The 25,618-nt window shown below is 43.1% G+C and overlaps 1 protein-coding gene across 2 annotated transcripts in view; it reads left to right on the top strand.

Moving 5' to 3' along the window:
* The window catches only part of SPTB (spectrin beta, erythrocytic), a 345,456-nt gene that overhangs the window by 42,597 nt on the left and 277,241 nt on the right, over positions 1-25,618 (top strand). For both annotated transcript variants that reach the window (XM_033951147.1, XM_033951148.1), the window contains exon 3: positions 24,686-24,837. In XM_033951147.1, the coding sequence (XP_033807038.1) occupies positions 24,686-24,837 (152 nt within the window). The remainder of the gene's footprint in view (positions 1-24,685; positions 24,838-25,618) is intronic.

The following is a 25,618-nucleotide window of genomic DNA, read 5'->3' as shown; positions in this document are numbered from 1 at the left end:
GAGCAGGAGAAATGGCAGGATCTCCAGGAGTCACACTGGAAACTCTCCTTTGTGCCATTAAGAAAATGGATGTTATGGTGGAGAAAACTGCTAAAGATTTAGAGGTACTGGTAGCCAAAGTGGATTATTTTGCTAATACAATTGAACTGGTAAAACCAAAATTCAAACAGAGACTGCCCCACTGAAAAACTCAATTGCTGAGATTATAAAAGATAAAAATGTAATTCATTGTATAATTGAGCAAACTGAGAACTTCAATAGGCATCTGAACTTGCGTGTTCTAAATTGTCCAAACATTCAAGCTATTTCTACAATTGAAGTGTTTAAAAAATTTTTTGTAGAAAATCTTAATTTTTCCCTGGCTAATATTCCACCAATAAATAAAGCATTCTATTTACCATCTTAAAAAAATAAAAAGGCAACGGTTGGAGAAATGACAGCAATGGAACCAGAGGAAAATAATCTAACAAAATTTTACCACATTCAATCACTGAAGATTCAATCACTGAAGTTAAAGAGAAAGCTACCATGATTGTAAATTTTGTCTTTGAACAAGACTTATCGTTAGTTATGATATTATACTTCAAAAAAGATAGGATTTCTTTTTGAGGTCAGAAATTGTGGATTTATCCTGATGTTACCAAATCCACACAGGAACGTTGTAGAGAGTTTCATGCTATGCGAGATGAAACCAAGAAATTGGGAGCCACCTATTTTCATGCATATCCTTGCAAATGTGTTATTAAATATTTGAATGTGAATTATGTTTTTTTTCTCCCTGAATGTTTAAGATCTTTTTTGGATCTCAAGGGACTGACCAGTGGCACAGCTAAAGGCTCAAATTAATAACCGAGGGAATTAATGGCCGTTTAACCTATTTTCTTTTTGTAATTTTGTAATTGTAAATTCTCCCTTAATTTCTTTCTTTTTTTTTTTTTTTAAGTCTTTATTCATTTTTAAAACTTTCAATAAGTATAACATAAGATACAATCATTTTTACTTTAACATCACTTAATATACCATCAAAGTACAACTCACATCAAATATCCCCCCTCCCTTATACCCAACAATTGTTCTTAAGCATAAGAAATCATAAAGTATCCCCTCCCCCCTCCCCACCCTTAATTTCTAATGTCTTCCTCCCAGCAAGTTATGGAGGTGTAAGAAAGATTTTGAACTTATTAAGGATAATATTGAAATATGGTATTTTTTTTGTTTTGTTTTCTTGTATTTGAATTTTGTTGAAATGAGTTTGATTTCTATATTTCTGTAACAAGTAGTTTTACTTGTAAATTTTGACAAATGAATTAAAAAAAAAACAAAAACCAACACCCCCTCATAAACATATCATACTGTATGATAACTGCATTTATGTTTTGAGCAAGTTTAGCCTATCAGTTTTAAAAGCAAGAATCAGCAATCTAATGACAGATGAGTGCACAGATGCCTGAATAATATAAAATGCAGGCACTTAACTTCCTTAATAACCTTAGCACTCAAACCAAGCAAAATTCTATGATTATCCATAGGCAAACCATGCTAAAGGTAGCTCAGAATGCTCAAAGAATTGTAGGACATGCAAAATTTAGATATGTCATATAAAGTGGGCAAGGAATCTCGATTATAAGGACCCTATGAATGGAACAGCCTTCCAGCTGATATTAGAACATTGTCTGATACCACTGTATTTAAGAAGCAATTGAAGAGTCACTTGTTTTGTTTAGTATATGCCATATCTAATTTTGGTGCTGGTTGGTGGGATGAATATTGTAGAGCATGCTTTGAATATTTTCTTGAATTTAATTATTTGTTTATATATTGTTTATGTAGTAGTGCACCAAGGATGAGGCGGTGGGGATGATCTGCGCAGGTGCAGGGAGTTGGGGGGTGTTGGAGTGGTAGAGGTATATCACTTGATGACATCACTGGGAGTAATAGGGCTATTGGATCGCAGCTAGCAGGAACTCTTCCAGGTCAGCACAGAAATAGAGGCAAAGCCACAATTAAATGGAGAGATGGAGGCCTATCTCTGCTTGCAACTGATTCCTGGCACTGCCCCTCTCACTTACTCTGGGTCTCTAAGGGCCTTTTACACTGCCATATCGATTGCACATAGTGATGTCCCTCAGAGGTAAGGCTACTGGATTGCAGCTAGCAGGAACTCTCTCTGAGCAGCATCCAGGTACAGAGAAAGCTCCAATTAAGTGAACAGATAAAATCCTACTCTGTCACCTTACCTCTTTTTACCTTTATATGGTGAGATGCTTCAAACTGCCTTGCGCTCCAGTTGGAAAAGCTGTTAATAAATCTTGAAAAGTAAAACAAATAGGGTATTTCAATGTATAATTAGCAAATAGAATAACAAAGATAAATCAGAATTAAAATATGTTCTCTTAGGCTTCCGCAACTGGTTGTCATGATTGTTGCAGTTGTCCGGGTCTTATCACATCTGGGTATCCAGATGTGGTGAAACCCAAACAATTGCAATAATCAGAATTAAAACAATTAAACAGTAATAAATAATGTAAATAAATATGCTCATACCAATTATTTGTTTCTAAATAATAGCGTTCATTTGGAGCTTCTCAATTCTTGCTTCTAGTGTACTTGGACTTTAGCAAAGCTTTCGACATGGTGCTGCATAGGAGATTGATAAATACATCGAATGTATGCAGTATGGACCCTACAGTGACAAACTGGATTAAAAGTTGGTTAAGTGGAAGGAGATAAAGGGTAGTAGTAAATGGAGTTTGTTTGGAGGAAAAGGATGTTATTAGTGGAGTGCCACAGGGATCTGTCCTTGGGCCGACTCTATTTAACATCTTTGTGAGTGATATTGCCGACGGACTGGTAAAATTTGTATTTTTGCAGATGATATCAAGCTCTGCAACAGGGTAGACACCCTGAAGGGTGTGGATAACATGAAGCAGGATCTGGCAAAGCTTGAAGAATGTTCAGGCAATTAGCAATTAAGATTTAATGCTTAAAAATGCAAGGTCATGCACTTGGGCTGCAAAAATCCAGGAGAATGGTATAGTATAGAAGGCGGGGAACTTCTATGCGTGGAAGAAGAGCTGGACTTGGTGGGTGATTGTGTCTGATGATCTCAAGGTGGAAAAACAGATATTAAAAGCGACAGTCAAAGCCAGAAAGATGCTTGGGTGCATAAGGAGAGGAATGGCCAGTAGGAAAAGGGAGGTAATAAATTAAGGTCATTGTATAAGTCTCTGGTGAGGCCCCATTTGGAATATTGTGTGCAATTTTGGAGACCACACCTTCAAAACTATATAAATAGGATGGAGTCTGTCCAGATGGCTGCTATAAAATTGGTTAATGGTCTTTGTCAAAAATCATATGGGGACAGACTTTGAGACCTTAATATGTATACTCAGGAAGAAAGAAGGGATATGATGGAGACATTTTTTAATATCTCCATAGTGTTAATGTACAAGAGGAAAGTCTTTTTCAAATGAAGGAGAATTCCAGAAGGAGAGGGCATAGGAAGAAGTTAAGAGGTGATAGGTTCAAGAGTAATGTAAGAAAATACTTCTTTACAGAAAGTGTAGATGTGTGGAATAGTGTCCTGGTCGAGGTGGTGAAAATGAAGACTGTTTCTGAATTTAAGATACCGTGGGACAGGTATGTGGGATCTCTTAGGAAGAAGAGGAGATAGTGGATAGTGTAGAAGGGCGGAGTGGATGGATCATTTGGCTTTTATCTGCCATCATGTTTCTCTGTTTCTAATAAAGAGCTAAAGAGAACATATCTCATTACCGTCTGCTGGGTGCTTCCAAATGACCTAAACTGGCTGCTATCTGAGATAGGATTCTGGGCTTAATGGACCTGTGGTCTTATTCAGCTTACCATTTCTCATGTCATTATACTGCATCCACAGGTGAAATATATATGAGTGGCATCAGTGCATTTTCCGTTTCTCTGTGTTTGTAAATGCTTTTTATTGATTTTTAGAATTATCGACTCAGCAAGACATACAGCAACAGAAGTCTGGCATTAAAAGCCAGCAGGATTAAGCTAATGTTAACATATTAATCAAAGGAGGAACAGACTAATATTCAGATTATAGTGAACGTAGCTCTGAAGGTTTCTATTGGGGATATGAACAGGGACAACATTTTCCTTCAGTTTCAGTTTCTTTGACCTTTTTTTCATAATTTTCAGATATTTTTTCAGTTCATCAGTTTAACGTGTGTTAATTTGTTGGTCAAGGGGGAATTTATCAAGAAGCACTAACCTATTTAGTGCATGTTAACCGTGTTAGCGTGCACTAAATGCTGACACCCATTATATTCCTGTGGACATCTAAGGCCCAGATTCACTAAAGACAGCGATTCAATCGCTGTTAGCCGATTCCTGGCTAATTTTGACACAGCGATTGATTCACTATCTTTTTTGAATGCAAACTCCCTGACTCAATTGCTCAGCCCTAAGAAAGTCCCTGATTGGCTCAGGCACCACAGGCCCTTCCCAAGGGAGGAGGAGCCCGAGGTGCCTTAGGCCCCTCCCTGTGCATCACATGATGCATGGGGCGGGGCCTAAGGCCAGCATTGCATTGCGGCTGGGTGGAGGAGCAAGAGCAGAAGGACTTTGCAGTTCCTCCTGCTCCCGAAGATCGCTGGAGGCCTACGGAACAGGAGGGACTGAGCACCCCTCCTGCTCCCAAATTTTAAAGGTACGGGGACGGGGGGTGGGCATGGGTTAATAGCTGGGGGGGAATTGGCATCTCTCCTGCCTTATTCATGTGGGTGGGGAGGGCAGCGTTGGGTGGAGTGGCTGGTGGCAGGAGGGAGTGGGCATCCCTCCTGCCATTTGTGGGTTGTGGGTGGGGGGCATTTTTTGACAAGTCTGCCTGTCTTTTATTCATTTTTTTAAAATGGGGCAGATATTTTGCGTGTGTAACACATGCAAATTATCTGTGCTATGGGGGAAAAAAAATGAATAAAAAAGACAGGCAGACCTGTCGGTAAGTTACCGACAGGTCTGCAGCAGTCAGGTTTTAGGATAGTAAAACCCGATTCAAAATAGCCAAACAATTGTTAGTGAATCAATCGCTTGGCTATTTTGCATGGGGTTTTACTCATTTGCATGGGTGGATCATATTGGATAAGAGATTGATCGGATATCAGTTTAGTGAATCGGGTTGGGGTACAGGAACGATTGCAAAACCAGTAAAACTGGTTTTGCGATCGTTGTTACAGGCTCGGTAAGTGTAGTGAATCTAGGCCTTAGTGTTTAGCATGTGCTAATCATTAATTAACACCCTTTGATGGATTCCCCCTAAATCATTATAGGGGCCCTTTAACCAAGCTGAGGAAAGCACTGACATGTGCTTACCACAGCTTAAAATAGCATACTGTGGGGTGTGCCAAGATATCCCATAGTCCTTTTGACATGTGTGCATGCCAGTGGTGGGCTTAAAACTAACATTTATTTTTTCACTGATAGGATGGTAACACATGATCCCTTTCCACCTACAAAATAGATGGTGGTAAGGGATCATGTGCTAATTTTTGTTAATGGCCGTATGCTACTGGCAACATTAGTGCATGATCATTAAATTATAAAATGGAAAATTAGCCATTGTATGCATCAAAAAGTAGCCTTAGTGCACAGGAAAGACCTGTGTAAGAGCATGGTGAGGCCACTTTTGCCATAGCTTTGTAAAAGGGCCCCTTGGCATGCACTACATATTTTAAGGCGTGCTTACAAACTGCGTGCACACTAACCAGAAATCCTGTTCTGTATAATAGTATGGTTCTGTATGATAGTACTGTGAGCTGAAGTGAGAGGTCATGACAGCTATTTTGGATGGGAAAAAATTTACAATTATGTTTTTACTAACCTCTAAATCAGTGTCGCTCTATCTTTTTGACACTGTGGCACACTAAACTTGGGGCCGCGGCTGGAGGGCATCTGGAAATGCACAGATGTTGACGTGATGATGTCATGCGCATGTGTTGCATTATCACATTGATGTCTGCGCATGCACGGAGGCCCTCCAGATAGGGCCCTTAGCATGGTATCACAACGCTGGTGGGGGTGCTGGAGGAGGAGAGGCACCGACGCTGGCTGACTGATTACAGGATGTGCCTCTCGCCGCAAGAGGCATGTCCTGTAAGCAGCCATCTGGCGCCGGTGCCTCTCCTCCTCACCAGCATCTCGCGGCACACTCGCAATCTCACCACAGCACACAGTTTGTGATACACTGCTCTAAATGATAAGTGGAAATGAAGTTTAGCTTCTTAGTCAATGATGAATGCAGACAACAATATAATTTATGGCCTGTAAACTCCAAAAATGTTCAATATGTCTCATTATCTAAATTATTATACCCCTAAAAAAGCAAAACCAGAATACAGTCAAACCTCGGTTTGCGAGTAACCTGGTTTGCGAGTGTTTTGCAAGATGAGCAAAACATGCTCGCAAAACTTGTATCGCAAACCGAGTGTTGACTCGATTTGCGAGCACCCCCCCTCTCGATAACCAGCATCACTCCCCCCCGCTCGCAAAGGCCCCCCTCGCTCGAACCGGCACCCCCCCCCCCACTGAAATCTCAGAGAATCTCGGCGAGAGGGAGAATTAGAAGGCCTTGAGCATGCGCAGATGCATGCTCAAGGCCCGGCAGAGGCAGGAAGTTCTTCAATGGGCCATTTGGCCTTTATCTGCCATAATATTTTGATGTTTCTCTTTCCGAGAAGGGGTCCATAGGTTTCACTAGAATCTTAAAAAAGCATCCATGGCACAAAAAGTTAAGAACCCCTGATATAGAATTTACTCCAACGATTTGCTCTTGTCCACTAGTGCACAATTAATTATGCAAATAGCTCTTCTCCAGAGACACATCACTAAAGTGGCCAGGGCAGCAACATTGCAAATCATTTCTTCTCTAATCCAATCTGTTGTCATCAAAGATGGTTGATTAGCATGTCTCTGATCTCAGAACAGCTGAGGATAAGTAGGTTTCAATTATATATATCTTCGGGAATGAGATTAAAAACAGAAAAGAAAAGGAGGCGGCTTGTGATTTTGCTATTTCTAGTTGAATTGTGAATTGTGAAGTTAATTATCCTAAAAAGAAAACCTCTTCCTAAATAATAACAGAGTTAGGTCCAGGGAGGAGTGTGAGGACCTGCAAAGGGACCTGGACAAGCTGGAAGACTGGGCAAACAAATGGCAAATGCGCTTTAACGTGGAAAAATGCAAGGTCATGCATATAGGGAAAAAGAACCCGTTGTTCAACTACAAATTGGGGGGGCATTGTTGGGAGACAGCAGACTTGAAAGAGACTTGGGTGTGCTGGTGGATGCATCACTGAAGCCATCTGCTCAGTGCGCAGCAGCCTCGAAAAAAGCCAACAGGATGCTGGGCATCATAAAGAGGGGCATAACAACCAGGACGCGGGAAGTCATCATGCTATTGTATCGAGCGATGGTGCGTCTGCAACTGGAATACTGTGTTCAATATTGGTCGCCGTACCTCAGGAAGGACATGGCGGTACTTGAGAGAGTCCAAAGGAGAGCAACGAAACTGGTAAGAGGGCTGGAACACTGCCCATACACCGAGAAGTTGGATAGGCTGGGGCTCTTCTCTCTAGAAAAAAGGAGGCTCAGGGGAGATATGATAGAGACCTTCAAGATTATGAGGGGCATAGAGAGGGTGGATAGGGACAGATTCTTCAGACTGAAGGGGACAACAGGTACGAGGGGGCATTCGGGGAAACTGAAGGGAGATAGGTTCAAAACAAATGCAAGGAAGTTTTTTTTCACCCAAAGGGTCGTGGACACTTGGAATGCGCTACTGGAGGAAGTGATCAGGCAGAGTACGGTACAGGGATTCAAACAGGGATTGGACGGATTCCTGAGGGAAAAAGGGATCGTGAGATACTGAGAGAGGTGCTGGGATGTAATACAAGTATAGAAAGCTAACCAGGTAATAAGTATAGAAACCCAACAGGTCGTGCATGTGCAAGACCAGAGGGTTAGGACTTCGATGGGAAGATAGGACTTCAATGGGAAACCAAGGTGGCAAGGGGGCCCCTTCTGGTGATTCTGACAGGTCGTGACCTGTTTGGGCCGCCGCGGGAGCGGACTGCTGGGCAGGATGGACCTATGGTCTGACCCGGCGGAGGCACTGCTTATGTTCTTATGTTCTTATATAAAGTAACATAGATATACAGTCCATCATTCAGCTGCACAGAAACAATTCTGCTACTAATATTTGAAAAATGGAAGGAAAAAGCCTTAAAAAGCACTGCATCCAATTCACAGAGACCAAAATTATTATCATTGGCATAAAAAAATCTCTACTATTTTCAAATTTAAATATATATGCAAAACAATTATTTATTTTGAATTTTATCTTACACTCATAGGGGGTATTCTATATCTGGGTGCCATAATGTAGGTACTTAGATGATGTGTGCGGAGTGATAATTCTATCATGACATTCTGTGCTCCAAGATTCCATTATAGAATACTAGCATAATTTGGCATTAATGCACCTTCATTTAGGTGCACCCACTTAAGCCATGTAATTTATGATATTCTGTAAGTTATATGCGTACATGTTGGTCCTGTCCGTACTCATCACCAGTGCAGACCCCCTTGCACTTGTCATTGATAAAATAATGTTCAGAACTCAGATATCCCTTTTTCACATATAAGCATACAAGCCCTGATTCTATAAACAGTGCCTAAAAGATAGGCACCAAGGAATGCAGTGCATAGTATTTATCAATCTTCAGTTAGGCACCATTTATAGAATCATGCCTGGCAGTACCTAAATTGGACTTACTTAGGCGCTGGTAGGCATCAAAATCTTAGGTGTCCCCCATATTTATGCTAGGGTTTTCTTGCCCTAAATTCCGGTGTCTAAGTTAAACGTCTGCCAGCACCTAAACCCAATTTAGGTGCCTAGATGCAAAACATGCCCAAGATCTGTCCCTATCTTTTATAGCAAAAAAATGGACTACCAAGATGATTAATTTGAACTTTTTATGATGAATTTCCAATCAAATATTAATTGTCATCACAACTAATATTTCCTAACATCAACTTTTACTGTTCATCTCTGTCAACATTCTTCCTGTTTCCCCTCTGAGTAATTAGACCTATGGCGGGCATATCATAACAATACAGACATCAGTCTTTGGAACCTCTTATGATGTATATATTATTTCAAGTCCCCATCATGTATATCTTTAAAATCGTTTATGCCCATCACCTACCATTTCCTATCTTATTTTTATTTTTGAAATTTTTAACTAATCTTTTAATTTATTATACCCATAAATACCATCTCTAAAAAACATTTATGTGACAAAAACCCTTTTTGCTCTAAGTGAAAGGCAACACTTAACTTAATGGATCCTGCCACCATCAACGTTGACGTTTAGTTTCTACTAAACATTGACATGATAGATCCAAAACATTTGTATTTTCAAATAGATGCCCTTCAGTATCAAGAAGTTTACTATTTTGCTGTAAAATGTGTTAGAAACATGATGGTAGATAAAGGCTAAATGGCCCATCCAGTCTGCCCATCTGCAGTAACCATTATCTCTTTTTCTCTCTAAGAGATCCCACGTGCCTATCCCACGCTTTCTTGAATTCAGACACAGTCTTTGTCTCCACCACTGCTTCCGGGAGACTGTTCCACGCATCTATCACCCTTTCTATAAAAAAGTATATCCTTAGATTACTCCTGAGCCTATCACCTCTTAACTTCATCCTATGCCCTCTCATTCCAGAGCTTGCTTTCAAGTGGAAGAGACTCGACTCTTGCGCATTTACACCACGTAGGTATTTAAACATCTCTGTCATATCGCCCTTCTCCCGTCTTTCCTCCAAAGTATACAGATTGAGATCTTTAAGTCTGTCCCCATATGCCTTAATAGAAACATTGAAATATGTATTTCACTGCAAGAGATTTTTTTTGTTATACTTTGTATATTTTATAAAGGCAGCATAGGCATATCTGAATCTTCTTAAAATGGCACACAGACAATCCTCAGGAACACACAGAGGCACTCAAACCAATTAACCTCTCATCCAAAGTAGGTGCATATGTGTCTAAGTACTCTACTCTAAGCTTGGACAACTCCATTCCAGAAAAAAAGAGAAGGGATGGAGGCAGTGGGGCACAAAGAGGTGTGTGACATGGGATGGGGTCTTGGAATGATAAGAGAGAAGGGGTAAGAAGGAGTTAGTACATAGGAGTGAGCTTAGGATGGCAAAAGGGGAAGAGAGCGGGAAAAGGGTGGGAGTGGGATGGAAAGAAATAGGGAAGTTGGGGTTACTAGGAGAGAAAAAGGGGGAGTAGGCAGTGAGGGAAGTTCAGAAGGACGGGGTAGAGAGGGGAGCGTGGAGAGGCAGCAGATAGGAAAAAGAGGTTATGGCAATATGAAGAGAATGGGATGAGTTAAAGGAGGGCTAAGGGGACATCAGGAATAAAAATCAGTGGAATATGGGGTGAAAGGATGAGAGACAAGTGGGGGAAGTGCTAGTGGTAAGAGGAAGAAGTCGTTGGGTACAATTTTTATGGGGAAAGAGGACTGGGAAGGGACATGGGCGGTGTTTTTGTCACAATTACCAAGCCCTACTTGTCTGTATTGAGGGTAGGAACTGTTGTGTTGGGTCCACTGAGCCCCTTTTGTTTTTCATTGGAGTGGGAGTTGTTATGTTGGGGCCACAATGCCTCTCTTCATGTTTTTACTGGAGTGGGAGATGTGGTGTTGAAGCCATCAAGCCACTCGTTGCTTTTGTTGGGGTAGGTTGGAGCTGCTAAGCAACTCTGGCTGTTTTTGTGAGGGTGGAAAGTGCTGAGTTTGTGTCATTGAGCCCATCTTGTATTTTGACACATTTATTGAATCTCGTGCTGTAAATGTCACCGCACATCACTGCACAGCACAGATGAAAATGAATCACAAAATTCTTCAGGATGTTATGACATTCTAGCTGATGGAATTAGATGTAGAGGAAGTCGGTAGAAGCTAATCACTTTCATTAACCAGAGAGAGCAGGGTATGGCAGAGTTAACAGCATAGAAAGGCATCTGCAGACAGGAGAATTCCCCAGGAGTAAAACAGTAAGGTCAGAGCAGGCAAGGGCTGAAAGGGAAAGGATCTGATATACAGTAAGAAAACAAGCAAAGAAGAATTAGAGCCTCATAGAGACAACGATAAGCTTGAACAAGATATACCTAGGCCAGTGTCTCTCAAACTATGTGCCATGGTGTGCACCAAAGAGATTCCAGGTGTGTCACGGGAGAGTTCAGAATTTTACTTTAATTTTAAAATTTCCCTTCTTAAATAGATGACATGTACATTGCGTATGCAAGAGTCTGTCAATGTCTGTGTGCATAAGGATACAACCGCCCGAACAAGCATCATTCTTTGATGTGATTGGTCCTTGAAACTAATGGCAAGTAATTTTAGTTTAATTTTTATGCAGTTGCTATCCTAACTTGAGCAACAAAGCAATCAAGGCTTTGTTACCGTTTGGATCTTCTTATCTTTGCAAACTTGGATTTTCAGCTCTGACAGAAATTAAATTAAAAAAAAGAGAACGACTGCAGATGGTGGATGATGGAACGCGTGTTTGCTTGTCAACTATCGAGCCATGTTTTGAGTTAATTTGCAGTAAAAAACAAACAAGCACATCCATCGCATTGATCAGCAATTCTACCTACTTTAGGTTACCGTTGTTACAATTACCCATACGTAGCTTAAAGATATGCAGCCTAGGAGTAACATTAGACAGCCACGTGTCCCTGTCGATCCATATATCACAAGTAGGCTCCACTCCCTACTACCTCCACCAACTGAAAAGGATCAAACCCTACATCTCCACACCTGAACTGGCCCAACTCCTCTACGCCTATGTCCTCTCCAGGATGGACTACTGCAACTCCCTATTTAATGGAGTAGCCAAAAAAGATCTCAAGTGCCTCCAGCAGGTACAAAACGCAGCAATCCGCCTCCTGCACAGCCTCAACTATCATGACCCCCATCTCCCAAGCCCTTTGCGAAGAGCACTGGCTTCCGATTAATCAACGCTGTGCATTCAAGGCCCTGGTAATATCACATAAAAGAATTTACACCACTATTCCAGCCTACATAGAATCCAAGCTAACCCTGTACACTCCCACCCACCTCCTGCGCTCAGAAATGGAGAAATGCCTATGCATCCTCCCAGGAAGGTCTCTCCTGTTAAAAACCGCCAGCAAACGCTCCTACAGCCACTTCATCCCCCAACTCTGGAACCAATTCCCCCCACAAATCAGATTAGAGAACTCATTGATGACCTTCCCGAAAGCGGTAAAGACTCTCCTCTTCAACTGAAATTACAACTGCAATCTACCCCTTAAACTCCCCCTTACTTCTACCCCCCTCCTTTCCATTCTGAACCTCTACTTAAAATACTGTATAGTCCATTCCTAACCTTTACTTAAATTGCTGTATAGTCCTTGTACTAAACTACTGTATAGTCCTTGTATTGTCCAAATATACTCCATTGTAAATGTTTGCTTGGAGGTCGTTCTGAGCTAATGGGAGGACGGGGTAAAAATTGAACTAAATAAATAAATAAAAGAGCTTTAAATAAATAACTCTCAAATTTAATTTTTGTTGTTTTTGCAATTTTATAATTTCAGTTATAATGTGCCGCGAAAAACATTTGCTCTGTTTAATGTGCCGGATCGAAAAACATTTGAGAGACACTGACCTAGGCAAAGACTGCATGGGGATGGGAACTCTGGCAGCACAGAGGGGAAATACATAGCAGGCAAAAAGATGCTTTCTACAATTTTATTGAAATTGATTAAATTTTGTCAGAGTTATGCAGGAAACAAGCTTTCTATAGTTCTTTTCTTAAATGCAATATTAGATACTGCCCTTTTAAGACAGATATGAAGTGAAGGATTAGGATTAGACCTCCTGAAACCTGGTGTAAATCCAGGTGCTTAAGTTCTGCCTACAACCTACAAACTCTTTAACACTGCATCTAAATTTTTAGAATGCTCCTGATTTGCTCATACCCCTCCCATGGCCATGCACACTTTTGGGTTGCAGTGCTATAGAATAGCGCATAGGTAGATGCACATGTAAATCCAATCAGTGCCAATTAGCACCAATAATCGATTGTTAAAGGCTAATTAATTAATTTGTATGTGCATTTGCCCTGCACGCCCAAATTTGGGTGACCTATATAGAACCCAAAGTAAGCATTTATTTCATTTATATTTTATTTATTTATTCAATTTGTTAGCCCGTCCTCTCAAAAGAACCTGTAACTGGTTACAAGTTTGTATACATAATATAAGTTAGCAATACGATAGTTGAAGTCAAATGCTCCGACGACCATTAAATTGCTATGGGTGTTGGACCGATTACTGTGGCTTCTGAAACATCCAAATTGTACCATTTATATAAATGGTAATTTAATAACAAGGTATCTAGCCCATCAACACACAAAGGCACATATGCTAAACCTAGATTTTAAAGATAACTTTAAAAAAATTATCTATAAGATTTCAAAATTAAACACAAAAGAAAATCTTTGTACAGCAATTTCTGCTTAGTGTACAAGTAATAAAAGTATATGCTATCTCTCCAATCACTTATAAAGAATAGCTACAAATGACTCACTACCTAACTCAAATGTTAGATTTCACTCACTGAGTATAGAAACTATTCTACTACAGTAAGAAGTCTGTGCCTATACACCCGCGTCACAGGTTGCATCGGGCCCGGGCTCCCCCTTTAATTAGAAGGGAGCCAACGGCGCCCAGCCATTCGGCGCACGGCGAAGGCAAGCGGCAAAGGCGCTCGCCTTAGCGAGATCGCCTTTGTGTAGGAGCCTTGCGAGGGAGCCAGGAACGCCAAGTAATTCACTTTCTTTACTCTCTTCTCTCTCTCTTACCCACAGCAGGAGCGCACCAGCACTTCAAGAGAGCGATGGAGGACCCAGGATCCCAGAGGTACTTTCCGGTATACTGCACAGAGTGTAATATGTACGACTACCTCCCCTTGGGAAGGCGGGAGTACATATGCAGTCGGTGTCAGGAACTGGAAAGCCTGAGGATGGAGGTCGGCAGATTGAGGGTCAGGGTCCAGGAATTGGAGGGACTAGAGGGACTGCGCAACACAGAGGAGACGAGCTGGTCAGCCGAGGACACAGACGGAGCAGGCCCCATTGTGGATCAGGTGAGGGACCTCGAGAGATTCATTGAGGAGGCCTATAGAAGGAAGGTGGAGGAACAGGAACAGCAGCTGCATGGACGGATGTCGGCATATGAGACCCAGGACCCACAAGGTGACACCAGGGAAGGACCTAGCGGAGGAACCACGCAAGAGGAGGAGACCGTGACTCACCGGGACCCCGAGGGAGAGACACCGCACTACACCGAGGACACGGACCTGAGACAGAAGAGGTTGCTGAGGAAAGGGAAGTCTGCTATTGTGGTGGGAGACTCGATCTTGAGAGAGGTAGATAGTCACGTAGCTGGAGGAAGGGAGGACCGGCTAGTGACTTGTCTCCCGGGGGCCAAGACACGAGACATCACTGATAGGATCGAGAGGATCCTGGACGGAGCAGAGACAGAGGAGACTGCGGTGATAATCCACGTCGGAACGAATGATGTGAGCCGGAGGAACTTCAGCATGGCCACACTGACTGACCAGTTCAGGGTCTTGGGACGAAAGCTGAAGCGGAGTACCCGGAGGATAGCATTCTCAGAGATCCTGCCTGTACCGAGAGCAGATGCAAAGAGGCAGGCAGACCTCCAGGCTGTGAATGCATGGTTGAGGAGATGGTGCCAAGAGGAGGGCTTCCACTTTGTGAGGAACTGGACGTCCTTCTGGGGAAAGAGTAAGCTCTACCGGCGGGACGGCCTGCACCTGAGCACAGCGGGAACTAGACTACTGGCAGCCAATGTGAGGAAGGAGATCGAGAGGGCTTTAAACTGAGGAGAGGGGGAAAGCCGACAGCCGATCTGATGTTGACGCTTCGGACAACAGTATCCAGAACAGATGCTGAACGGGCTGACTGCAAGGAGGAAGTAGAGAGACCGGTGGATCTTACGATCAGACAGCGAGGGAAACATCAGGTAAGGGGAGCTTGCTGGGAGGAGACTAAGGGGCATGGAGACACAAGGGGACTGGGTGGCACGAGGGCAAAAGCTGAGGGCAATATAGAGGTGCCACAAGGCGAGGGGGATCAAACAGAGGCTCAAGGGATGATAGCCCAGGAGGGGGCCGGTAGGGCTAGAAAACCCAGAGGAAAAGCGGGGAAGTGGGGTGGCGGGGATGTGGAGAAGCTGAAAGCTAAGAGGGTAAAGGCTGAGGGCAAAGCAGAAGCACAGGGAACGGAAAAAATGCCCGAAATCCAAGAGCAAGTGGCCCAGGTAAATGCAAAGGTGGAAGAAAAACGACGGAACCTGAGGTGCTTATACGCAAACGCAAGAAGCCTCATGGCCAAGATGGGTGAACTAGAAGTCGTGGCCAAGGGGGAGGACCTGGATATAATTGGGATTGTAGAAACCTGGTGGACAGAGGAAAATCAATGGGATGTGGTGCTGCCGGGGTACAAGCTTTACAGGAGGGACAGGACCCACAAGAAGGGAGGAGGCATAGCACTATATATAAAGGACTCTATCCACTCGGTCGGGATGGATATGGCAACAAAGGTAGAGGGGCTGGAATCACTATGGATCAAATTACCCGGAAACAAGGGTGCGGGCATAAAACTGGGGCTGTACTATCGACCACCTGGTGCGCCAGAAGGAGTCGGACACGACTTGGAAGCAGAATTGAGACAGGAATGCAGGACTGGAAGTGTAACAGTGATGGGGGACTTCAACTACCCGGGAATAGACTGGAGTACGGGTCACTCCAACTGCACTAGGGAGACAGGATTTGTAGAAACTGTGAAGGACTGCTTCATGGAGCAACTAGTCAAAGAACCGACGCGAGGGGGTACTACTCTTGACCTCATCCTAAACGGATTAGGGGGGCCTGCTAGAGGGATAGAAGTGGGAGGACCACTAGGCAACAGTGATCACAACACGATCAGATTCACATTAGAAAGAGAGACACCCATAGTAAGGAGGACCGCAACAACTGCGCTGAATTTCAAGAAAGGGAACTATGTTGCTATGAGGGAAATGGTGGGGAGGAAGCTCAGAAACATCTTTAGGATGGAGACTATGGGAAGCACCTGGACCCTATTCAGGGACACCCTGCAGGAAGCACAGAGAATGTACGTCCCCAGTTTCAGGAAAGGCGGCAAGAACAAGCGATCAAAGGACCCGGTTTGGATGTCAACAGAAGTAAAGAGGGCGATAAAGGACAAAAAGGTATCCTTCCGGAGATGGAAAAAGGACCCAACGGAGGAAAATCACCAGACGCACAGGAAATGCCAAAAGGAATGCCACCGGGAGGTTAGAAAAGCAAAGGGGGAATACGAAGAGGGGCTGGCCAGAGAGGCGAAAAACTTCAAGGCATTCTTCAGTTACGTTAAGGGAAAGCGACCAGCGAGAGAGGAGGTGGGGCCGTTGGACGATGGGGATAGGAAGGGAGTGATTAAGGAGGATAAAGAGGTAGCTGAGAGGTTGAACACGTTCTTCTCGTCGGTTTTCACGAGCGAAGACACATCTAACATACCGGACTCAGAGGAGCTCATGAGTGGGAAACAGGCTGAAAAATTGGATCACATAGAGGTAAGTAAAGAGGATGTCCTCAAACAGATAGACAGGCTAAAATGCGGCAAATCACCGGGCCCGGACGGGATCCACCCAAGGGTTCTGAAGGAACTAAGACAAGAAATAGCGGGCACAATCCAGCATGTTTGCAACCTATCCTTGAAAACTGGTGAGGTACCAGAGGACTGGAAATTGGCGAATGTCACACCTATCTTCAAGAAGGGATCGAGGGGTGACCCCGGGAACTACAGGCCGGTGAGCCTGACTTCAATTATAGGGAAGATGGTGGAAGCTATGATCAAGGACGGCATTTGCGAGCACATCGAGAAGAATGACCTATTGAGAACAAGCCAGCACGGATTCTGTAAGGGAAGGTCGTGCCTAACGAACCTTCTGTACTTCTTTGAGGGAATAAGCAGTCGGGTGGACAATGGGGAACCCATAGACATCATTTACCTCGATTTTCAAAAGGCTTTCGACAAGGTGCCACATGAAAGGCTGCTTAAGAAGCTGTGGAACCACGGGGTGGGAGGGGATGTGCACAGATGGATCAAGCACTGGTTGTCAGGCAGACTGCAGAGGGTCGGAGTAAAGGGTCAATATTCTGACTGGCGGGGAGTCACAAGCGGTCTACCACAGGGGTCGGTACTGGGGCCGTTACTCTTTAACATATTTATCAATGACCTGGAAAAGGAGGCAAAGTGCGAGGTTATAAAATTTGCAGACGATACCAAACTGTGCGGCAGAGTTAGGACCAGGGAGGAGTGTGAGGACCTACAAAGAGACCTGGACAAGCTAGAAGACTGGGCAAACAAATGGCAAATGCGCTTTAACGTGGACAAATGCAAGGTCATGCATATAGGGAAAAAGAACCCGTTGTTCAACTACAAATTGGGGGGGGTATTGTTGGGAGACAGCAGACTCGAGAGAGACTTGGGTGTGCTGGTGGATGCATCACTGAAGCCATCTGCACAGTGCGCAGCAGCCTCGAAAAAAGCCAACAGGATGCTTGGCATCATAAAGAAGGGCATAACAACCAGAACACGGGAAGTCATCATGCCATTGTATCGAGCGATGGTGCGTCCACATCTGGAATACTGCGTTCAGTATTGGTCGCCGCACCTCAAGAAGGACATGGCGGTACTTGAGAGAGTCCAAAGGAGAGCAACGAAAATGGTAAAAGGGATGGAACACTGCCCATACGCCGAGAGGTTGGATAGGCTGGGGCTCTTCTCTCTGGAAAAAAGGAGGCTCAGGGGAGATATGATAGAGACCTTCAAGATCATGAGGGGCATAGAGAGGGTGGATAGGGACAGATTCTTCAGACTGAAGGGGACAGCAAATACGAGGGGGCATTCGGAGAAACTGAGGGGAGATAGGTTCAAAACAAACGCAAGGAAGTTTTTTTTTCACCCAAAGGGTCGTGGACACTTGGAATGCGCTACCGGAGGAAGTGATCAGGCAGAGTACGGTACAGGGATTCAAACAGGGATTGGACGGATTCCTGAAGGATAAAGGGATCATGGGATACTGAAGGAGGAGCTGGGATGTAACACAAGTATAGAAAGCTAACCAGGTAATGAGTATAGAAACCAAACCAGGTCGTGCAGGTGCAAGACCGGAGGGTTAGGACTTCGATAGGAAGACAGGACTTAAATGAGAAACCAAGGTGGCAAGGGAGCCCCTTCTGATGATACAGACAGGTCGTGACCTATTTGGGCCGCCGCGGGAGCGGACTGCTGGGCAGGATGGACCTGTGGTCTGACCCAGCGGAGGCACTGCTTATGTTTTTATGTTCTTATGTTCTTAAAATTGACTTGTATTTCAAGTCCTCACTCCACTTGTCTTATCGCTAACTCATACTGTGCCTATATTATATTATTTATTTATTTAAAATATTCATAGCCCACCTATGAATCTCTTCTGTCTCATGGGACCCTCAACAACCAGAGGGCATCCGCTGAAAATCAGAGGAGGGAAATTTCATAGCGACTCCAGGAAGTACTTTTTCACCGAGAGAGTGGTGGAGCGTTGGAATGGACTCCCACTGCAGGTGATTGAGGCCAGCAGCGTGACTGATTTTAAGAAGAAATGGGATACTCATGTGGGATCTCTAAGGGAATGAACTCTGGGGGGAGGCAAATTGCAATGGGCAGACTTGGTGGGCTATAGCCCTTTTCTGCCGTCATTTTCTATGTTTCTATGTTTCTAAGACCTAAGCGGCTCACAATAAAAACATACATAAAATGAATGGACAGACATAAATTTCAGACAAAGCAAAACTATCAGGTTAAGAACCAACACATCATCCCTTACAATTGAACTCTTCTTCAAAACTGATTTCAAGAATTCACAACCCAAAGGAATTTTTGATATCAATTAAACACTTGAACAAAATAGTATGTTTTAAGCAGTTTCCAAAATTGTAGAACCTTTTTGCAAAGTTGTTTTACTCCAGAAACTCCATTCCACAATATTGGGCCTGTTATAGAAAACAGAACTTCTTTGTAATCGCATACTTCACTTTTTCCCTTTTACACACATGCAGTAACATACAATTCTCTGATCTTAGCAGTGGCGTACCTAGCATATGTGACACCCGGGGCCCATCATTTTTTGGCACCCCCCACATCTGTACGAAAAACATGATTTTTAGTAACAAGCCACATGTCACACATGAGTACCTATGAAAAGGCAGCATCTTACATATGCAGTGAGCAGTACAACATCAATACATCCATTGTAAAACTAAACAAGCCAGACTAGTACAGATCAATCCTACACCATCAATCCTAACAGAAAACCATGTCTTTCGAACACACAGAATACAGAAAACACCTTCGCCTAATATGGAATATGTCATCACAAACTAACCCTTCCCCCTTTTACAAACTGTAGTGTGGATTTTAGCCACGGTGTAACAGCTCTGATGCTCATAGCATTCTGAGCATCAGAGCTGCTACCACGTCTGGTGCTAAAAAACGCTCCACAGTTTTGTAAAAGGGGGGATAAAATAGAAATACATAGACAAAGGTTAAATTGAACCAGCAAGAAGGTAGACTCTACATTAGAGAGCTGCACGGGAATGGGGACGACGGGAATTACGTGGGACCCGCGGGGATCCCGCAGGTTCCCCCTTCAGGTCACGGGGATCCCGTGGGGACGCCTCCTAGGGTCGCGGGAATCCTATGGGATTCGAAGCAACTTGAGCCACGAGGCTCGTCTTCCAAGTTCTTTTCCCTACCTGCTCTGCCGCAGCACACAGCCAACCGGAAGTCTTCCCGATGTCAGCACTGACGTCAGAGGGAGGAAGGGCTTTGCTTAAGCCCTCCCTCTGACGTCAGCGCTGACATCGGGAAGACTTCCATTCGGCTGTGTGCTGCTGCAGGGCAGGTAGGAATTTGCTTGCAGATGAGGGCTGGGAGGCAGAACACAAAAGGGGGGAGCATTGTCTCATTTCCAGCCTCATAAAGGGTGAATCAATCCACATAGACACTGGCTCTTCACTTTATTATCCTTTTTGGTGGTGGCTGAAGTCTCGGCAGCTCTTTGCCAGTCATAAGATGGCGGCCTCTCGGTCCTCCCCTTCCTTTCCCCCGACCCTGAACGTTTCTTGCTGCTTCAAACGCAAAGCCGCCACTGAGAGGGAAGCTTTCATGCCGGCAAAGAGAGAGGGAGAGAGGATGGCCGAGGCCGAGCCAGCGCGGGTAGGACAGCTTTCCCGGAGGGGGTGGGGGATGAGCCAAAGATCCTTCTGGGCCGGGCCACTGGCTTCCTGCATTTGGGCTGCTCTTGTGGAACTTCCCAGATGGATTTGGCCTGATCTCTTTTTAAATGTTTCTTACAGATTGAGGAGTAGTGGCTCGTGGCCAGTAGGGGGTGATGTTTATGGGACGGTAATGAAATGGATATCAGAGCATGATAGTGCAGTATTTTGTGGAGTTTTTCTACAAAAGTGCCTGTTTTTCGTATGATTCTGGGTAATTCTAGTTAGATACAAGCATATGTGTCAGTTAAGGCCACGCCCAAATAGAAGCATATGAAAAACGGGTGAATAAAAATCTGAATATAAATGTGGCCAAGGCCAGAAAAACACACTACAGATTAATATAAGGGAAAGTATAATAATATTATTTTTATGTACTTTGCTATTAGGCTAGATCATGAAGGAAATCACATGGACTCCATTTTGTTCTCTGTTTTACTATATCTGCTGTGTCTTAGACTCCATTTTGTGATCAGCCTATGTCCCAAGTCTTTGTTTAGGCTTCCTAGCATCGTGGTGTTAATTGATACCAGATGTACCTTAGGCTGGCTAGGATTAAGTTCCCAAACTAAGATACAACATGCATTAAATATGAATTAAATATAAGTGAACCAAGTTATGAATGTATGGAATGCTTGGGCCCAAGCAAGTGCTAAATGTGTGGTATGAATGAATTTGTAGTACTTAAAATGTTAAGTTAGAATCAGAGATCTGATTCTGTGACAGTCTCTAACAGGGAAAGGGGGAGACAGCCCCTCCTTTTCCTCCAGGATAAGGCTTCTGTGTGAAACTGTCAGCTCAGAGAGCCCTCTTTTCCTTTAAGAATGACAGGTAAGCTGAGAACATTTCAGCACGTTTGCAGATTTCTCTTAATTGGATATGTTATAAAATGTAAATGTATATTCAGAAATGAATGTAAACAAACAAAAGTAATTTCTGAAACTTTTTTCTTTGTCTAACTTTTAAACACCTCCTTTGTTAATTTTTATTGGCTGTCAAACTGATGATGTCACACTGAGCCAAAAGTATATAATGGGAGTGTTTTGAGATATTAAACTGAGCTCGTTATCAGAAGGCCAGCATTTTGGCAACTATAACGATCTCCCACTAGCGCAATTGTTAATGTAAGCAATTATGCTTTATTCTTTTGAGTCTCATAATGGAAAAATATAAACAATAACTCAATAAATCATAATTATAATTATTATAACCTTGCGCTGGTGTCATTTGCATGTTTTTTGTTATTTTTCACACCTTGAGCTTCATAAGTGCGTGGCGTCCAATTTCCCATGCTGAAGACTTAGATAATTCTGAAGGAGGTAGATGTGAGAATTATCTGATCCCTGTTTCACAAAAGGAAGAACACCCCCCCCCCCGGGTGACTGGGAATAACACAATCAATTAGTAAACGAAGGCAGATGAAGATCAATTTCTCACCAATAAAACCTGCTCTGCCCTCTAATATGAGTCTTATAATATAATATCTTCCCCTCTCCCTACCCTACCCCCTCCTATCCTGCTCTTCTCCTCCCCCTTCTACTTCCTCAGGCCCTCTTTAAGTCTCCTTGAGCTTACCAAGGTATGAGCGATGCAGAAATAGAAGTTTAGATGAGATATGTGATTATCAATATTAATTTAATTAAGTGAGGGGATACTCTCAATTTTATGTACCAGATGGTGACATGAACAAAAATGCCCTTTTTGGCCATTCATTCAGACTGGGTGTACCATCAGCAGTACTCCCTAGTACACCAAGCTTGAATGAATGGATCCAAAATACTGCCACAAAAATAAATCACCAGCCACAGGAAATTTGACCATGTCACCTTCAGGAAATCAATTAAAACCTATCTCTTTGATAAATTTCTCTGACTCCCTCCCTGCCTTGTATCTCTGATATGCCTCTGGATATACCTGACTACTCTCGATTTGCTAAGCTAATCTGAATGTCTTGTATGTAACATCGCTGTCTGTGTACAGTCTCTTCCTCTGTAAACCGCTCTGAACTGTTGTGGTACTGTGGTTATACAAAAATAAAGTTATTGTTATTATTACTGAAATCCGCACACTGACTTCCGGTCTCACCTATAAAATCCTGCTACTTGTTTGCAAAACCTATGCCACCGATATGCCCCTTTACCTCAGCAGACATTTAACCTCGATCTCTCAGATCCACCAATCAAAATGGCCCGGTTGTTCCTACCGTTTGGCAAATTATCTCAGATACTAATCGCAGCTTGATCTTTTCTGTACAAGGCCCTGAATTGTGGCATCTTCTCCCAACTTGGGAGAGAAGAAGGGAGGGAAAGAGATGTTGAGGTGGGGGAGGGAATGCATTTTTGGACACAGAAGGCATGGACTTGGGAGAGAGGAAGGGAGGGAAAGAGATGGTTGTGTACACAGGGATGGAAGAAAGGATAATTTTTGGTCATAGGGAGGGAGTGAGGTGCAGATGAGAGGGAGAAATATTGTGGTGGAAAGGGAACAGTGGGACAGATTGAAATGGATGCAAGAGGGAGAAATATTGGACATAGTGGTGAAGGGAATGGAGAGGGGTGATAGAAGGAGAAATGTTGGGCATGGGGCTGGTGGGCAGGCACAATTAAAATTAAAAAGGGATAAATGCTGGACCATGGTAAGAGGAACCAATGGACAGCAACAGAAGAATTTACAGAAGATGGGAAAGCGGAAAAAAGAAACTGGGACCGACTTTATGGAAAAATTGCCTGTAATTGCCAATTAACAAGCAATTGTTGGCACTAATTAGAATTTACACGCACAACTTTCTGAGCTTATTCAATAAGTTGGTGTGTGTAAATTCAAGTGTTTGGAACTCATAAGGGGACATGGCCAGGGGAGGAGCATAGGCAGATTGTGGGCATTCCTAAACATTAGACACACTGTTATAGAATATGCCCGATCCATGTACAACTTAGGCACAGGCATTGAGACTTGGTTTTCATTTGCATAAATGCCTGCGCCTAAATGTTAGTCATGCAGATGGGCATTATGGCCTGGATTCTCTAAATGGCACCAGTTTTTTAGGTGCCCAAGCTCAGTAAGAAACGCCATTTAAATGACTGTTTTTAACCAAGTTTCAAGGCGCCTACCAGTGCCCAAAAATTTGGCATCAGAATCGCACCTCCGTAGGTGCTTTAAGCTACCTAACAGCACTGTAGATGTAGTTAACGCCAGAAGTGGCATTAGATGGCCTAAAGTGACTATGGACTTTAAAGGTAGGTGCCGGAAATGTTGGCCTGGAAAACCCTACCCTACATTTCCAGTGCCTATCTTTGCTGGAGGTGTGATTCTGTAATTGGCACTGTTGAGTGATTGATTTGCGATCAACGGCTGCTTTTAAGGTGGCTGATGGCAACTGCACTGGTTTGAGAATCCAGCCCTATGTGTGATTCTGTAAAATGTGCCCAACTCTGAAGGCACTGATTTTTTAGGTAACATATATATATATAGAATTTATGCCTTAGTTTGTAGAGAAGTCCCATAGGCATTGTGGCCCCCGTGGCAAGGCTGTACATAGTGAGGCTAATCCAATGAGGTCAGTCCAGATCAACTACAGTAAAATCATTCATGCAGAAGTGAAGCCATTTTATTTCAGTCTTGATTTGCTTGAGTGAGGTCTTTCTTGGAGCAATTTTAAGAAAGAGCAGGGAAACTGGGGTTACAGTTCAATGCAAAGAAAGCATCAGACAGTTCAAAAGTAGGCCTGCTAATCTGTAGTGAGCCAATAGACTAGGTCAAAGAATTGAAATAACCCCACTAATCACTGCCTGTTCCCTACTCCTAATATAGCAATCACTATATGCCAGTGGTCTCAAACTCAAACTCTTTGCAGGGCCACATTTTGGATTTGTAGGTACTTGGAGGGCCTTAGAAAAAATAGTTAATATCTTATTAGCTAAGTCTTAATAATAATATTGTCATTTATAGCTAAAGAGACTTATGATCAAAGAAACTGTTTTATTTTACTTTTTTGATTATGATAAACATACCGAGGGCCTCAAAATAGTACCTGGTGGGTCACATGTGGCCCCCGGGCCGCATGTTTGAGACCACTGCTATTTGCTAAGATGCTGCATTAACCCTTATGGTACCATAATAATTGTTAGCATATGTTAAAGCAGCTCAGTGAATAGGGGTCTTAACATGTAAACAAACTTTATCTAATATGTAAATGTTTTTCAGATGAGCGTGAAGTTGTACAGAAGAAGACATTCACAAAATGGGTGAACTCCCATCTTGCACGTGTGACCTGCCGGATCTCTGACCTTTACATGGACCTGCGAGATGGGCGGATGCTGATTAAATTGCTGGAAGTACTTTCAGGAGAGCAGTTGGTATGGTTATCTTTTCCCCTTCCAACTCATTCTAGGGACACTGATTTTCCTCTGTTAAAGAGGACTACAAACTTGTAGCAACCATTCCCAAAGGTATTCTTGTCTTAAAAAAAACTCTAGTTGATCTGTATAGTGGAAAGGAAAATGTAACTCAAACCTTCTTCTATGTGGAAGGTCAACAAATAAGGTCCAAAGAACTGAACCAACTGCCTTTTTTTTTTTTTTTTAGAATCTAGGAGAGAATTTACACACAGACAAATTTGTTTAATTTCTGCCTTTTGCTTGACCTGCAAGCACAGATCATTAGATGATTGGTAACAGAGAAAGAGCTGATTTAATAAATGTGACCTGCTAAAAGGGTATATGAATTGTTTATACCACATGATAGAGGGATATCAACTGCATAATCCTGCAAAATTTCAGGCTCAAGTATGGATTAATTATGCCTTTGAAAAATGTGTTATCACTAAAAAAAAGTAATTAACCCCCGCTTGCAGTTCTTAAGCTGTACAGCACGAAAAATAGCAGAGTTGTGAAAAAAAATTGCATAGTCCCATTCTATTGATCCTATGGTACAGAAAGCTTTCAAAAATAAAAATTGCCCTGTTATTTTAACCCCACTTTTGGTACTTTTTTGCTCAGTGGGTCACAAATATTGTCTGCCCGATATTCAGACCGCAGGAGATAGCTGTCTGTCTCCTGTGGTCTGTGGCAAAATCAGAAATTCAATGCTAGTGTTTGGCGACCGGCATTGAATTTCTAGGTTTCTTTTGGCTGGCTG

The sequence above is a fragment of the Geotrypetes seraphini genome, chromosome 7, assembly GCF_902459505.1.
Source record: "Geotrypetes seraphini chromosome 7, aGeoSer1.1, whole genome shotgun sequence".
Taxonomy (NCBI): domain Eukaryota; kingdom Metazoa; phylum Chordata; class Amphibia; order Gymnophiona; family Dermophiidae; genus Geotrypetes; species Geotrypetes seraphini.
This window is presented reverse-complemented; position numbering and strand designations above follow the sequence as displayed.